The following is a 16,125-nucleotide window of genomic DNA, read 5'->3' as shown; positions in this document are numbered from 1 at the left end:
CAACAGAGTGGTGCACTGTGGGATAGCTCCCGGAGCTATTACCGTCGATTTCCATCCACACCTAGCCTAATTCGATATTGCCATTTCGAATTTAGCGCTACTCCTCTCGTTTTCGAGGAGTACAGAAGTCGAATTTAAGAGAGCTCTATGTCGAACTAAATAGCTTCGTGGTGTGGACGGGTGCAGGGTTAATTCGATGTAATGGCGCTAAATTCGACATAAACTCCTAGTGTAGACCAGGCCTAAGTCTCTGACAAACTTCAGGGTATATCAAAATACCTGTGACTGACATTTTTTATTCCTAAATTTAGTGCTTTTAATTAGGTACCTTCTGCATATCCTGTCTTCACCTTCTGGCATGCATAAGGTTACCATATTTCAACAATCAAAAAAGAGGACAGGAGGAGCCCCGCACTAGCCCCGCCCCCGTCCTGCCCTAGCCCCGCCCCTGCCCCTTCCACTCCCTCCCACTTCCCGCCCCCCTCAGAACTCCCAACCCTCCCCCCGTTCCTTGTCCCCTGACTGCCCCCTCCTGGGACCCCTGCCCCTAACTGCCCCCCAGAACCCCACCCCCTACCTAAGCCTCCCTGCTCCTTGTCCCCTGACTGCCCCCTCCTGAGACCCCCACCCTAACTGCCCCCTCCTGAGCCCTACCCCGTACCTGTACCCTGACTGCCCAAAACCTTATCCACCTCCCCACCCCCTGACAGACCCCCGGGACTCCCACACCCCATACAACCACTCCCCGCCCCCGACAGACCCCCTCCCCAGAACTCCTGACCCATCCAACCCTGCTCCCTGTCTCTTGACTGCCCCCTCCAGAACCCCCCTGCCCCTTCTCCGACCCCCTGGCCCCCTTACCGTGCCGCTCAGAACAGCGTGTCAGGCTCTGCGCAGAGCCGGAAACACTGCCGCACTCCCCCACGGAGCGCATAGCCCGGTTCCCGCCCCCTGCAGAGTGCTGCGGAGCAGCGCGCTGGGCAGCAGGGGGCGGGGAGCAGAGGGAGGAGCTCCAGACTGCTGGAGGCCCGATGCGAACATCCGGCAATCTGTGAATGCAGGGAGGAGGAGGGGGGAGAGAGAGAGAGGAGGGGAGTGATCTCAAGCTGCAGGAGAGAGGAGGGAGAAGCGGAGGAGGGGCTCTGGCTGCCAGAGCCCCGTGCGAGTGGCACGATCCGGCCGGCTGCCCTGTCAGCCGCGCGTGCTCTGCATGGCGGGGAAATCCGGATATTTACAAATTCCCCCCGGACGCTATTTTTAACTCAGAAAAGCTGGACATATCCGGGAGAATCCAGACGAATGGTAACCCTAGGCATGCAGTGGAAAACGTGCTCCATTTTCTTTTGAAAAAAACACTCTTCTGCAATTTCTTTCTAATGTCATTTGCTTCATTTGGGTTCAGGGATTTGGCTGGAAGGGGGTGAGCAGGGAGGGGGAGGGAAGAGAGGAGGGAGACAGTGGAGGTGGGGGGCCTGGGCGGAGTGGGGGGCGGGGCCTGGGGTGGAGCAGGGTGGAGTATGGGTGGGGCCACAGGCAGAAGAGGTGGGCTGGGGAGCTAGCCTCCCCAAGCAGCAGCTTCACTCACCACCCATGACAGCAGGTAAGAGCGGGTCGGCTCCCACACACCCAGCGCGCACTGCAGTGTCCTTAGGCAGGGAACTGTGACTCTCAGCCGCCGCGAGTTGGGCCGGGTGGCTCAGTCTCCTTTGCTGCCTTGTCCCTTCCCCTTCTTCCCCTTCCAGCTGCGAGCCTGGGCTGCCGTCGGGCATAGAGGCACCCGTTTAATAATACTGCGTATGGCCCCATAAATCCTAAGGACGCCCTGTTGGAGGCATTATATATGTGACACCGAGAATACATGTAAAGAATAGGACCAATGAGCATATTTTTCTCCACATTTTCAAGCAAGCGAGTAAACCATAAATGTAGCAGTGATGGTAAGTAATGCCTATGCAGAAATGTAGTTTGCATGGGTGATAGCTTCCTAGTGTGGTAGAATAAGATGTGAAATCATGCTGCCTGGGAAGCTATCCCCATGCGATCTACATTCCTTGTGTAGACACTAACCCATAATGAAGTGGTTTATCCAGCAAGCAAGTGGTAATTAGGACAGACACTCACAAGACAGGATTTTCCTTCCAGCTAGATCCATGAGCATGCAATCCACTGGTGTCAAGCAGACAGGCTGCAGTCTTATGTCTAGGGAACTTGTGTACTACATATGTTAAACATTCAATTCAGTAACATCTTTTTCCCGCACCGGTTCTGGCCCATGGTGATTTGTGTTAAAAATAAATGTCCAATCAGATTTTTAGAGCGTGTTGCTATATATGTCTGTCCTGTAGGGGGTCTTCACAGCCACCCAAAGACCCCATGAAGTCAGGCATTCCAGCATTGCAAGTGTAAAGCAACTCATGCTTAAGCCCTAGCATGATTCACAAACTAGGCATTCCCCCGGCTATCTTGCCTGTGGGGCCCAATCCCAGAGGTGTACTCAGAGGCTGCCTTAGAGCATGTTTACTGGGTCTGGCCCCACATAAAACACAGCTGGAGGAGGAGGCGCTCTTGTACCCAATAACCCAGTGGTTACAGCACTCACTTAGGATGTAGAAGACCTAAGTTTGAATTTGTACACTGCCTCAGAGGACCACGGACTTGAATCTAGGTCACCTAGGTGAGTACCATAACCACTGGGAGAAGGGGTACTGTGGAGTGGGGGAGGGAGAGTTGTTTTGGAGAGACCCCAGATGATTCAGAAGAAATACAGCCAAGCCCTCTGGGACAAGCTTACATTCAGAAAAGGGAGATTTTGGGGCATAGGTGAAAAGAAGGGGGCAAACCCCAGGGAAGGGATAGCAGTGTATAGAGAGGTTCCCACTCTACCTTTGCTACTTATGTGGCCTCTCTCAATCTCTAACCTAGTTCTCCTCACAGCCCCTCAGCGAGGTAGAGCAGTGCTGTTATCCCCATTGTACAGATGGGGCACCGAGGCACACACAGACATAAGGACAGATTTTCAAAGCTATTTAGGCACCTAGTGGGATTTTGAAATGTGTCTATGTTAGGTGCTTTGTAAGCCCCACTAGATGCCTAGCTGCATCTTTGGGTATCTGAAAGGTTTTGAAACTCTGTCTCTAACGTACTGGCCTGAGGTCATACAGGAAGTCCATGGGGGGAGCAGAGCCCAGGTCTTTCAGGGCTAGCTCCCTATCCACAGGGCCAGCTCTACTGTTTTTGCCGCCCCAAGCAGCGTGCCGAATTGCCACTGCAGATGGCGGGGGCAGTCCGTGTGCCGTTAGGGCGGCACGCGTGTTTCCGCGGCGGCGGCAATTCGGCGGCAGCTTCAGTCTTCAAGAGAGAAGCCGCCGAATTGCCGCCGCGGGCAGCTGAACATAGAAGCTGCCGCCGAATTGCCGCCGCCACGGAAACGCGCGTGCCGCCCTAACTGCACACAGACTGCCCCCGCCGTCCGCAGCGGGAATTCGGCGCGCTGCTTGGGGCAGCAAAAACACACAGACTGCTGCCCCTTGCAGATTGCCACCCCAAGAACCTGCTTGGAATGCTGGTGCCTGGAGCCGGCCCTGCCTATCCAGCAGACCAGCCTCTTTCTCTGCTGCATGCTGCAAAAAAAGAGAACTCTGATAGATAGGGGCAAAAGCAAGGCAGCCAGTTCTCTGAGACTCCAGGAAACGGTCCCAGGCACTTGGGAAGGATGTCATGGTTGACAGCATGAAAAGCAGCACAGAGGTCAGGAAGGATGAAGAAAGAGAGAGAGAATGAGAGTCAGATGAGAGGAGATCACTTAACTCCCAAGCGGGGGCAGCTTCTGCCCCAGGCTGGGTTATAGAGCAATGGCTGCTGTGCAATTTTACATTTTAACTGAAAACTATTTTGTTTTGTCATTTTTTGTTCTGAGTTTGAGAAGAAGGAAGGAGAACATGTCGTATGAGTATCAGGTGTGTTTATGCCTCAGATTCTTAGGGTTTCATGTATCCAGGCCAATTCCAGAACAAAGAACAGAAATTGCATCCACAGAGTCCATAAAGTTGACGATTATTGTCATGATTTGTATTATTCACTGGGCACCATCTCTGTGCTCAGCACTGTTCAGAATATGCCAGAATACATAGTCCCTGAGCCAATGTGTATAAAATGTATAACCCTGGATAAGATGGTTCAGATATGTAAGTAGGAAGTGTATAGTTATTGAGCACGTTAATATCTATGAGTGGAGGCGCTGATGGCAATAGAAGTTTTACTGGATTAAGGACTAGAAGATTTGACCCTCCAACTTTCTTTCAAGAGGAAGAGCTGCCCAGAGCTCCTGTGCCTGTTTATTTTCCTTTCCTGCCTGCAGTGGCCCTGATATACCTCAGAAGTCTCCATTTTTTCCTCAACTTTAAAATCTGGAATTTTCTTGGTGTTTGGTTTTAAATGTTCTCCGGTGAGAACTGCAACTCGATCACTGTAGTGTTGTGTTTAAGAGCCTTCTGGAAAGTAACTAGCCTTTAAATAGAAGTGAGAAAAGTGTTGCCAACTCTCATGATTTTGTCATGAGTCTCATGATAATTATTATTTTCCTTAAAGCCCCAGCCCCTGGAGTCAGGTGGATATGTGATGATTTCAGCCTGCATTCTTAAAGAAAAATAAAGTTTCTAGCCCTTGTGGCTGTGGAGAAAGCTTCAAAATGTGATCATAGTGCACCTAAAGGCTCAAAAAGCAGAAGGCAAATAAAAAGAACACCAAATCTATTACTTTTACGTAATCTCATGATTTTTGGTCAGCCTGATTCATGATTTTTGAACATTTGGGGTTGGCAATACTGTGAAAGTGACTTGAAAGTGTCAGTTTCTAGTTTATTATTTGGAGTGAGGTAACACCCATACACCCCCAAGCAGGTGCAGTATAAACTCATGGGGCCTTGCCCGAGTAGGATGTTTCCAACATTAAATGGTCTATTCCAAGCTTGGTGAACTGCAAAAAGTGCTGGAAAGTAATTTGAATTTTCTACAATTGTTTCAACTGTTGTCTTCAAGAGTTAGTAACAAAGTCAGAATATACATGAAAATTTTAAATCTAACCAGTGTCCCTTAAGTGACTTGACACAAGATGTGAGAACATGTTAGTGTTACAGTTGAGTGAGCCTAATATTTATTTAATTCTCTTTATTTTAATATAGGAATTAGATACAGTGCTCCTATCAGCTAATTTCCAAGTTATTATCTGCAGAAAACCCTAGAGTTTTCAGGTGCCTAAGTAGCCCCTGGAATCATGGTTAAAGTTGCCCTCCTCCTCCATCTGAAATAGCACTCCTGTTATCTTGGGACAGCTTGGATCTGGTAGGGGTGTGGGGTGAGTGTCGCGGCAAAGTGTCCATCCTCTCGAGGCCTGGCCTGGCCCTCAGGGAGACTGATGGTGAAATGCTGCAGGAGGCTGGTGAAGAAGAGGAAGAGCTCCATCCTGGCTAGTTGTTCCCCCAGGCAAGCACGACGACCTGCAAGCGTGGGAGTGAGAAAAGAGGGAGGAGGCAGAGAGGAGGAGGATACAACACCACATGTAAATGACTAGTCACTGAAGGAGTAAGACCCTTACTGCACACCCACAGGTTGGAGTGAACAGAGAATCTGCCTCCATATGCAGCAGATGGTGAGTCTCCCTATTCTCGGACCCTGTGTGAACAGGAAGAACTAGGAAATAATTCTCCAGACCGATCAATGTTCTATTTAATCCAATTCCCTGTCTCTGATGGTGGCCAGCACCAGAAGCTTCAGTGGAAATGATAAAACCAAGGATTCTGTCAGTTGATTTGGAGAGGGGAATTACTGCCTCATTAGCCTGACTCAAAAGGGTCAGAGACACTCTAATACACAGGGCTAAATCCTCAGCTGGTTAAATTGGCATAACTCCATTGACGTAAAAGGATCTATGATAATTTACACCAGTTGAAAATCTGTCCCATACGCTCTTTGTGGAATTCTTTCCTTCTAGAATCGAAATGGGCAAATAAATGCCTTTAGATAGAGAAATCTGAGGTAGAACAACATGCCCATGCTACCAGGCAGGAGATTCTGGTTCAAGTGCAATCTGGGGACATTGGTTTCCTGGACTTGAGGCAAATACAAGTGGTGCATCTTCACCAATGAACCATGTCAGGCTAAACCACTGCAGCAAGCCTTTGCAGTACTCGTACAAACAGGATCACCTCACTGCCAGCCTGAAAGACATCACTGGTGCCATATCTACTCCCATAGCGACTGCAAAATCCTTCTCTTGGTCGTTAGGAACCTTTCTGACAACACCCCATTCTTCCTCTTTGGACTGTTCTCTTTGAAGATAGTAAAATGAAACTTTGAAGTCTATGAGTTGATACCTGAAGTGAATGAGTTATGGGTCAGACCATGTTATGAGCTGTGTGAAACCTTGCTATGGGTTGACTCAAAACCTCATTCAAACTGCTGTGTGAACACACCCTTCACTTAAGATAGTTGTAACCCACACCTAAAACAAGGCCTAATAGAATCTTTCCAGAAACTAGCATCAGGTGGGTAGGGAGTTCCACTTGGTATTGTGACCAGGTTGGGAAGATGGGGGGGGGGGGGAGAGGAGGGAGTTGCGAGTGTGTGAGAGAACACACAAAAACTGAGAACAGACAAAAACAGATAGAGGCAGAGACAAAAGCAAGAAGGACAAGCAGTAGTAGCCTGTGAGTGCAGTGTGACTCTGGGAAAAAGCTTTTGGGTCTGTTGGCAAAAGAGGCTTGGGGCCATAAGCTAAGAAACAGCTCCTTTTGTTATTGGTTCCTCCTGTGTTCAGAGGAGCAGGACTTGTACGTTCCTTATAAATAAGATTGCATCAAAGAAAATACCTGACTCCATCAATCTCTCCTTCCAACTGGAATGTCCCCAGGGCCGTGAAATTTGACTAGCTGTTCAAGATGAAAAGCAGCAACACTATTATCTAGCGTGGCTGTTGAGCAAATAGGAAAGGTAGAGGTGTTGTGCTTTGTGCTGCTAACAAAAAGTCCATTCTTGAATTATGTGAGGCTCTAGACCAGCGGGTCCCAAATTTTTTGCCAGTTTGACCCCATTTTAATTATTTCCTGCCAGAACCCCAGACACCATGGAAGAGCAAAATGGGCTCCTCGGCATAGCACGATCTCAGACGCACTGAAAGTGTGAGCTCACGCCATATGGCAGAGTCCTACAAAACGGTGTCCTCCACCCGGTGTGACCCCATACATATGGTGCATGCGAGATCATGCTGTACAGAGCAAAATGACGTCCTCTGCACACAAAGGATTGCCACGATCCCATGTGCTGATGGCACCGCCCCATTTGGGGTTGTGAGCCACAATTTGGGAACCGCTGCTCCACAGAGAGTGAAAGGCAGGCACTGACAAAGAGTGCAGGGGAGACACTCATTGCACTGCAGTGTGGCACAAATGGAGGGTGGCTGCTCAATTACCTGTTTATGGACTAAAATAAAATCATAGAACAAAAACTAATTTGGCTTTTAACCAAGGTTATGTCCACACTTTGAGCTGGAAGGTGTAATCTCCAGCTCGAGGAGACGTGCCTCCACTAACTCTGAGCTAGCTAGTGTGATAAAAAGAGGAAGTGTAGCCATGGGGGCGAAAGCAGCGGGAGGGGCTAGCCACCTGAGTAGATACCTAGTATCTTGGATGGGATCATCCTCAGGGCGACCAGCCCCTCCCATTGCGCACGCTGCAGTGGCTACACTCCTACATGCTATCGGTGACTTAGCGTGGGTATGTGTACCCAACCTGGAACATACACCCCCAGTCTGAAGTATAGATGTACCCGCTGAGCCAATATCTATCTCAGTTTAGTACCAAGAGAAAAACCCCCCAGTACTGCAGAGTATTCTGGAAATGCATTAGAAGCTGCCTAATTAAGTTTGTGACACCTTTTTTTCCTTTGATGGGACCTCAACCCCTCTCTGTAACTGAAATGGTTGGCTGCATTGAAACAAACCTAGAAAGCACCAACCACCCTGCTAAGTGTTCGTCTATTTTTGGAGGTGATCCGGTCACTGGGAAAGGTCCTGTGGCAAAGCTATAACACTGCTCAGTGCATAGATCCTCCTGGCTAAGCCTTCACAGCTCCCACTGCTGGAACTCCTGGGCTGCACTGGTACACGCCTGGCAGAGGCCGTGCCCCACCAGTTCAGAAATCCCTCTGCTGTGGATGTGGTGACCAGAGGGGTTAGGACAGACCCTACAGCCCCTCCACCAGCCACAGCTGGCCTCCTTTGGTGTCTATCAGAGAATCAGTATTTCCCTCTTCCCATCTCTCTAGTGAGTTTGGAGCATATGGGAAACTGGGAACATCCGTCTCCCTTTTATCCACTACTGATCCATGTACCCCATTGCAGTGGTCTCTGAGCCTCCAGTAACAAATGCCTTCCTTTGATCAGGGTGCCTTGCAACAGATAAAGAAGTATGTGGCACACAACAATTTTGATCATGCTTTAACAGAAAACCTTAACTATAACTTCCTCCTTTTCCCAATAACACACACCTCACCTGTGTGTGTGCACATTGCTTCTAAACCAATTCCTGGGCCTCCACCTTCAAGCAGATGTACTGGAGTATGAAGTAATTTCTCTGGGGAGATGCAGCATGCTCATGAAGAACAGAGCCTAACGTGACAGATGGGTGTATAGGCTTAAGGGACGAAGGTCCTCCTTAACCTGGCAGTTCTGCGCTCCTCAGGGATTAGGTAGGTGGGTTTCTTACATAAGCAACCGGAATTGATTTGTAACAGGTTTATTTTCTATTTAAATAACTACAGCAGTAGAAGATGAGCAATGAATTAATTAAGGTGAGGGTTGCCCAGTTTATTGCAGAGTACAGAATACAGGACTGCTTCCCTTTGGCCGAGTGGTTTACATAGGCCCTGGGGCAAGCTGCTCAGGCTCTCAAGGCCTGACCCTAAGTACAGCATTTCAAGGCCAGAGTTTCTGCGCTGGAGAAATAGAGAGAGGGAGTTATTTTGCAGCGGTTGCATATACTGGTACCACCAGGGCACTGTAGAACAGACCCAGCTCAGCACACGCTGCACTGATCTTCCACATGAGGAAGCTGCTCTCATGATGAGAGGGACATCTTGCTTTAGAGGAGACTCACTTTCCCATAACAGTAGTGGGTCACATCTCATGCACTGTGCCTCATTTCCACAGGGACGGCCTCTCCCAGTTGCCCCTCCCCTTGGATTTACCTGCAGAGAAAGGCAGGAAGGCCTCTCGCTTCACAAACTGCCCATCTGCATCCAGGAAGTGCTCCGGGTAGAACTGGTGCGGCTTCTCCCAAACTGTTTCATCCTTCAGCACCGAGGACAAGTTAGTGATGACTGTCGTCCCCTGATCCACCCCAGAGAAGAAACGGGGTACATAAGAATTGTCACATCAGAACAGGCCAGTCCCTCTGCATTCAATTTCCCATCTCAAGAAGTGGCCATTGTAGGATGCTTCAGAGGAAGGCACAGAACCCATCTCAGGTACCTAATTGTATAATCTTATAGCACAGTGGAGTGGGACACTTTCAATGAACATTGCTTTGTCAGCAGGAGAGCTCTCCTACCAACAAAGCTACTACCTCTCGTTGAGGGTGGAATTTTTTTGTTGGTGGGAGAGCTCTCTCCTGCCGACAAAGAGCGGCTACATGACACACCTTTTAGCAGCACAAGTGTCACTAAAAGGTGCATAGTGTAGACATAGCATAAGAGTATGCAAGTGGTGTTTTCATGTCTAATGAGGTTCATGTGATGAAAATTGCTTCTACTCCCCAGTTCCTTCAAATTTTTCTCAAGTTAATTTTAGCTCTGGTAAGAGTGTGCTGATTGAGAGACTCCGAACTACAATTCTCATTGTCTTCACAGAAAAAGCGAGATCTTTCCCCTCTCACATGCCTTAGGCCTGAGTTAGAGGAGCTTCCTCTAAGGGCGAAAGTGGAATTGACTATTGTATGTCTTTGGTCTCTCCAGTGAGACTGTCACCAGGGAAAGCAATAATTGCCCGTCATTGTCTCTTGTCCATTTGGAACTGGACTGAGATGCACAGTGGCCTCTGAACAGCCTTCAGATAATAGAGTTTTAGTTGCTACTGTTCTGGATTTGAACTGGTGACCTAGCAGGTAGTTTCTATATCCCATTCCAAATTCCCTCCACACAGTTAATCAGCATTACCTGTCTCCACCTTCAAGCAGATGTACTAATGTTATAAGGTGCCCAAGACAAACTTACAGTCTCCCTTGTAATGATTACAATCCTTTAGCTCGATTTGTTGTTTTTTCAGATATCCAAAGTCCTGTTGAAGATGGAGCTAACCACATAAACAAGGCTCCCTGAGGCCCAAGCCCTTTCAAAACTGCACATTTGATAACTTACCAATGGTTGTGTGATTCAGAGCCTGGTGCTCCACCCCCCACCCCCCCGCAAGGAACCTTGGGGAGATTCACATATGGAATGTCTGCAGCTTCAGGAGATAAGTCTGCAAGGGGAGAAGATGTCTGCATCCCCTGCCTGGCCATAGATACCTTTGGAATGAAGAAGCCTTGGAGCTCGGTGTCCCGGTATGTCATGTGAAGCATGCCAACAGGAGTAATATCCCCATAACGTTGAGTTTCACGGATCACAGCATTGGTATAAGGCATGTTCGCTAGGTCCTCCATCTTGGGTGACCTGTCCCTGCCAATCACCTTATCAATTTCCTCATGGACTTTACCTGGAAAAAGACCCTTTACATTGAGGAGGATGTAACATATTTAATGATGTACATCAACACCGTACAAGTGGGGAGCCTACGGATTTACCCTTAGGCTGTAAACTCTCTATGGCAGGGATTGTCTGTTTATCTTTATTTGTACAACGCTGAGAACAACAAGGAACCAATCTTGATTGGAGCCTGTGGGAGCTATTATAATATAGAAGTATAATAATAATAATTAATAATGTGGGTTTATAATCTGTGAGTTTGTTAACCAGCTTCCTATCAACTATTGTAGGGTTACCATACGTCCGGATTTTCCCGGACATGTCCGGCTTTTTGGGCCTCAATTCCCCGTCCGGGAGGAAATCCCAAAAAGCCAGACATGTCCGGGAAAATAGGGAGGGAGGGGCTGGTGGTGCTCAGCATTTATCCCTACGGAGACCCTAAGAGAAGGAAGAGTTACCAAGTAGCTACGAGGGTCTCAAAGTGCACTTGTCATGAAGAAAAGTGGTGAGCGCTCCCTCTGACACTGAAATCTTTAACAGGGGCTTGCTCTCTCCCTTCTCCCTTGCCACAGATCTTTGCTCTCCCCCTCAGAGAGTTTTCCAGTGGAATTATTTCCCCAATCAGAGCTGTGACTGCTGCTACGGCAGCGTGATACGCCCAGAACACAAAGGTGACAGCAGATGCTAAGAAGTTCTCAGTGGAAGATGCAGGGTTGGGAGAACCGGTCACATCTCCACCAGTCCTCTTGCTTACACTGGATGTCAGGATGGAGAAGCATGTACAGCAATGCCCAGCGCAGGGTGGTGGAGGTGGTCTCAGTGCCAGCGGTAAACAAGTCTATTGTTACCATACGAAGGTTGTTGTCATTGAAACTGCTCCCCGCATGCTCTTTAGCCTGAAGGGAACAAAAGAGAGCGTGATTTGACCTAAGATTTTTGTTGGGGAGAGAGGTGCAGACGGGTAGATAGTGGTAATTCATATTCTCAGACTGAAAGGTTGAATTGTTTGCAGAGTGCAGCAAAACACGTGCATATGACACCACACGCTGTAATGGCTCCTTGATCGCATACATTTCAAGGTAATAATTTATCCCACACATCATGGACTTCATCCGGAATAAAGCTCAGGACCTTCTGCTCAAAAAACACAGGGTATGTCTACACTGCAATATAAGCCCAGGGTTAGTGGCACTTGACTCAGCTGACCCTGGGTTAGAGAACCATGGGCTTGAGCATCTACACTGGGGTAGTCAATAGGTAGACCGCAGGCCAAATCTGGACTGGTAGATGCTTTTGAACAGACCCTGAAATCTTTTTATTTACTTATTAATTATTATTGTTGTTGTTTTTAATTTTCTCTGCAGTCTGGACCTTGCCTATACCTTGACCAAGAAATTTGAACCTTGACAAAAAATTGACTACCCCTGCAGAAGTCTATGTGGAGTGTCAACCCTACATTAAGAATTTTCTAGCCCAGGCATTAACCTGGGGTTCTGGCATCCACACCGTAGCAGACAGACCCGAGTCAAACCAACCATATCCCAGACTCCCTAGCACCCTCCCAGAATGTGGCCGCTCTAGCGTTTGACTGTGGGAAAGCTTTACAGCCCACCCTGCACGTTACAGGAAGTTTGACCAGCCTACCAACACTGCGTGCTGAGCAACATGGAAGAGGCCCCTTTTCAAGAACGTTTCTTGCTTGCACTGTCCCCCCTGTGTCAGGCAAAGTTTCCGTGAGGCGCTGGTGGACACTTCAGCTGCATTTTCTGACCCACCAAAGTCCAGGGGTGCGGGAACAATTTTTATAGTGGGGGTGCTGATGATGGAAAACCTGTATCTGGTGTTTGTTATTACTGCTTCAAGTCGGGGGTGCAGTAGCACCCCCTAATTCCAGCACCACTGCCAAAGGCACCTGAAAAAGCTTATGGTGGTGGAGGAGAAGTACCCAGGCACGGCAGACTCACACTGGCTGATGCTGCTCAGTACACTCAGCATACATGCGGGAAACTCTGCCCACAGTCTCTTACCACCATAGTTAAAGGAGGGTCTCCAGTCAGTTTTAGAGATTTGTGCCTCTGCAAGCACAAGAGGTTAGTGTGATCACTCACACTTGATCAGGTCAGGAATTCCATGTAGTAGCGAGCAGGGTGCAGCCAACATGCCAGCCAACAAATTAACATCAGGATTCCAAAAGTTCATATATGTACCGGTGAATAATAATTTGACAGTCCCTATTCCTGCCCTGGTATCTTCTATGAGATCAGGACCTCAGTGCTACCTACTGAACCGACAATCCCATTTTCTACAAGACAGGTCTCCCCACCAAGTACTCTTCAGGGCCACCTTGTTTAGCATACGAGATATGACAGAATCACAGCAGGAAGTAGTCTGGCTATCTTTTGTAATGCGGTGGATTTTATACGTCTGTTTTGTAAGGGTTTCTTATCTAGATTTTCTCAGAGCAATTCTGTAAATTTGGATGTAGACTTAACATGGGCAATAACTAATATGCTATTTAAGAGCCAATGAAAATGTAATTTTCTTTGTTTACGAATCAGAACAAGAAGTTGAAATTTAGAAATTTCCCACAAAATGAAAGTTTTTCAAAAAGGGTTTCAGGTTAATCAAAATTTTAAAAATACTATAAATAAAATTAATATAAAAATAAAACAAACCATAATAAAATTAAACGAAGTAATTTCTAAATGAAAAATTGAAATTGCTGTTCTGACAACCTCAAAAAAGAATGTTTCAAGCCTATCAAAATGTTTCATTTTTATTTTTTCTAAATGAAATTTTGTCAAAAGTGACACGTTTCCATGTTTCATTGTTTCAGTTTTGCAACCAGCTGTTCTAGAAAGATATAAAAACAGATCAGGTTTTTGTTCTGGAACATGTTTCCAGCCATGGAATTCCCAGCAGCCTGCCTTTGAACGAAGCTGTGACTTGGGAGGATGAAGGAAGTCTTCACTGTGACCTTTGCCAAAACGATTAAAAAGTGTCTCTAAACTGTACATGGTCGGCTTATGTCAGGGCTGTTCCACGGCCAAGAGAGCGAAGGACCCAGATACGGCACCCACTAGAGTCCATGGAAGCAGAGCCGTAACTAGGTATTTTTGCGCCCGAGGCAAGAATATAAAATTGCGCCCTCCCCCAGGGCCGGCTCTTTGGCAGCAATTCCGCGGCGGGTCCTTCAGTCCCTCTCGGAGGGAAAGGCCTGCCGCCGAATTGCCACCGAAGAATGAATGAAGTGGTGGCAGTAGAGCCTGTGATTTTGGGAGGTCTAACTCATGACTTTTGACTGCTTGGGCTGGTAATGTTGCTTCCAAGATGGTCTTTGGTTCCAGTCCAGTTCCAATCAGGGCTGTCCTTAGGATTTATGGTGCCCTAGGTGGGATTATTAAACTGGTGCCCCTATGCCTGACTTGCTCTTAGCAACACAAACATAAGCTTACAGTATTGGAAAATTTGCCACATGCACTTTATTAAAAACAGTTTAACTTAATTAAGCACACTGTAATGCTGGTAGACTAGCACTAAAGAAGTAGCGCTATAGAAAAAATTCTGATTTATTGACAGAATGATGCAAATAATATAATATAATATAATATAATATAATATAATATAATATAATATAGCCGTGAGTCTGTGACCTTGAGCTAGTGTGAAGACACCTCACAAGGCGCTCCGCCCTGACTGAGACACGGTAGAGTTGGAAACCCACGTCATTTTTACAAAGCCAATTTTTAGTTTTAAATGTATAGTGGGCATCAGTCTTAATGTTAGTTACAACTCTATATCAACCTTATACTGTAAATAGATTAATGGCATTATCCAGTTTAATAAGCTGGGTTTCCAAGCAGTGGGAAAATATAACCCTAGTTTTACTCCTAGGTAAAGCACAAAGTGACCAGAATGAAGTCAGTACAGAATCATCTCATCTAGATTAAGGTAGCACAGAAATGTTACAGAAGTCCTATTGTGCCTTATTTTTCTTTGGAAAGACGTGAGCAATAGCAGCACATTTGGGGCACTGCCAGAAATACATGATAAATCACTGCCTCTAAAGTTCCATCAAAAACTGACATTTTCACAGCTCTAGCATGATCTGCTGCACAGATTCTTCACAAGGAAGTGTCCCTGGCCTTTTAAACTCATATTAACCATGTATTTATTTATGAAAATTGGACAAAACATTGTGAAAACGTAAGTCATTGGCTGCCCAACCTCTGGGCTGGCAAAAGCTATACTGACTCACTGGGAAAAAAAGCAAAAGAATCTTAGTACAACATATGGTCACTCTAGACACTAGTAAGGAGATGAGCATATTCCAGTTGTTGGAGGGCTCTAGTCAGCAGTAACAGGGCTATAGGAAAGCCAGTCAACATTTTTTGTTTCTCTGATGAAAACTGGCCCACTCCCTGCCCCAAACCAAACCTGTCACAAATAATTGTCAACAACTTACTTTTCTGTTTTTGGCAAAGAGATTGATTTTTTTTTTTAAATATTGAAATTGGATTCAGGATTGTTAGCAAGCATTTTTGGCAAACAAAGTTGTTAAATGACAATCTAAATGGCAACACAGTCCTGCTTTTCTGCTTGGCTCACCCCCGGCCTGCTGGTCCCACAGCTGCAGTAGAGGAGGAGATCGGTGGAAAACTGCAGGACCCCAAAATCCACCTCTTGGGGTGCAGAGTGGTAACAGCAGCAGCAAGCCCTCAGGTCCGATCACACGCCACTGGGCACCACCGCCAGCCCCACGGACCATGGTGAAGTTAGCCCAGCATCTGATCTCAGGGACGGGGCACCCACGGAGCCACCGCAGCTCCCCCCGCCCTGCGCAGCTCCCCCCGGATGAGATGGATCGCTGCCAGCCCGGGGGAGAGATGCGCTCCCCAGCTAGGGTGACCAGATGTCCTGATTTTATAGGGCCAGTCATGGTATTTGGGGCTTTGTCTTATAGATGCACCAATTACCCCCCACCTAGGGTGACCAGACAGCAAGTGTGAAAAATCAGGACAGGGGGTGGAGGGTTAAGAGCCTGTATAAGGGGGAAAAAAACCCAAATTGGGACTGTCCCTATAAAAGTGGGACATCTGGTCACCCTGCCCCAACCCCCTGTCCTGATTTTTCACACATCTGGTCACCCTTTCCCCAATTCAGCCAGCTGTTTGTGACATTCCAACCCTGGCTAGCTGCCAAGGAAGTGAGTTAGTTTCACTTTCATTCCTCAGCACGCAACGCCCCCCCCCTTCCCCTAGCACCTCACCCAACCCAGCCCTGCTGGAGGGAGAGAGGGGTGCTCCGTGGGGGGGGGGAGAAGAATGGACATTATGGGGGGGGGCAACAAAGGATACTGCCAGAGCCACCCAGTCTGCCTCACCTCACGCCG

General features: G+C 47.6%; 1 protein-coding gene across 1 annotated transcript in view; it reads right to left on the bottom strand.

The window, feature by feature from the left end:
• Nucleotides 1-5,315: 5,315 nt before the first annotated feature.
• LOC135885822 (cytochrome P450 2D17-like) overlaps nt 5,316-16,125 on the bottom strand; it is a 32,114-nt gene continuing 21,304 nt past the window's right edge. Inside the window, exons 6-9 of the mRNA XM_065414030.1 lie at nt 11,488-11,629; nt 10,556-10,743; nt 9,240-9,381; nt 5,316-5,494 (exon numbers count right to left, since the gene is read on the bottom strand). Coding sequence (XP_065270102.1) covers nt 5,316-5,494; nt 9,240-9,381; nt 10,556-10,743; nt 11,488-11,629 — 651 coding nt within the window. The remainder of the gene's footprint in view (nt 5,495-9,239; nt 9,382-10,555; nt 10,744-11,487; nt 11,630-16,125) is intronic.

This window comes from Emys orbicularis, chromosome 1 (genome assembly GCF_028017835.1).
Source record: "Emys orbicularis isolate rEmyOrb1 chromosome 1, rEmyOrb1.hap1, whole genome shotgun sequence".
NCBI classification, from domain to species: Eukaryota; Metazoa; Chordata; order Testudines; family Emydidae; genus Emys; species Emys orbicularis.
The sequence above is the reverse complement of the archived record's forward strand: the minus strand, read 5'-3'. Positions and strand labels throughout refer to the sequence as shown.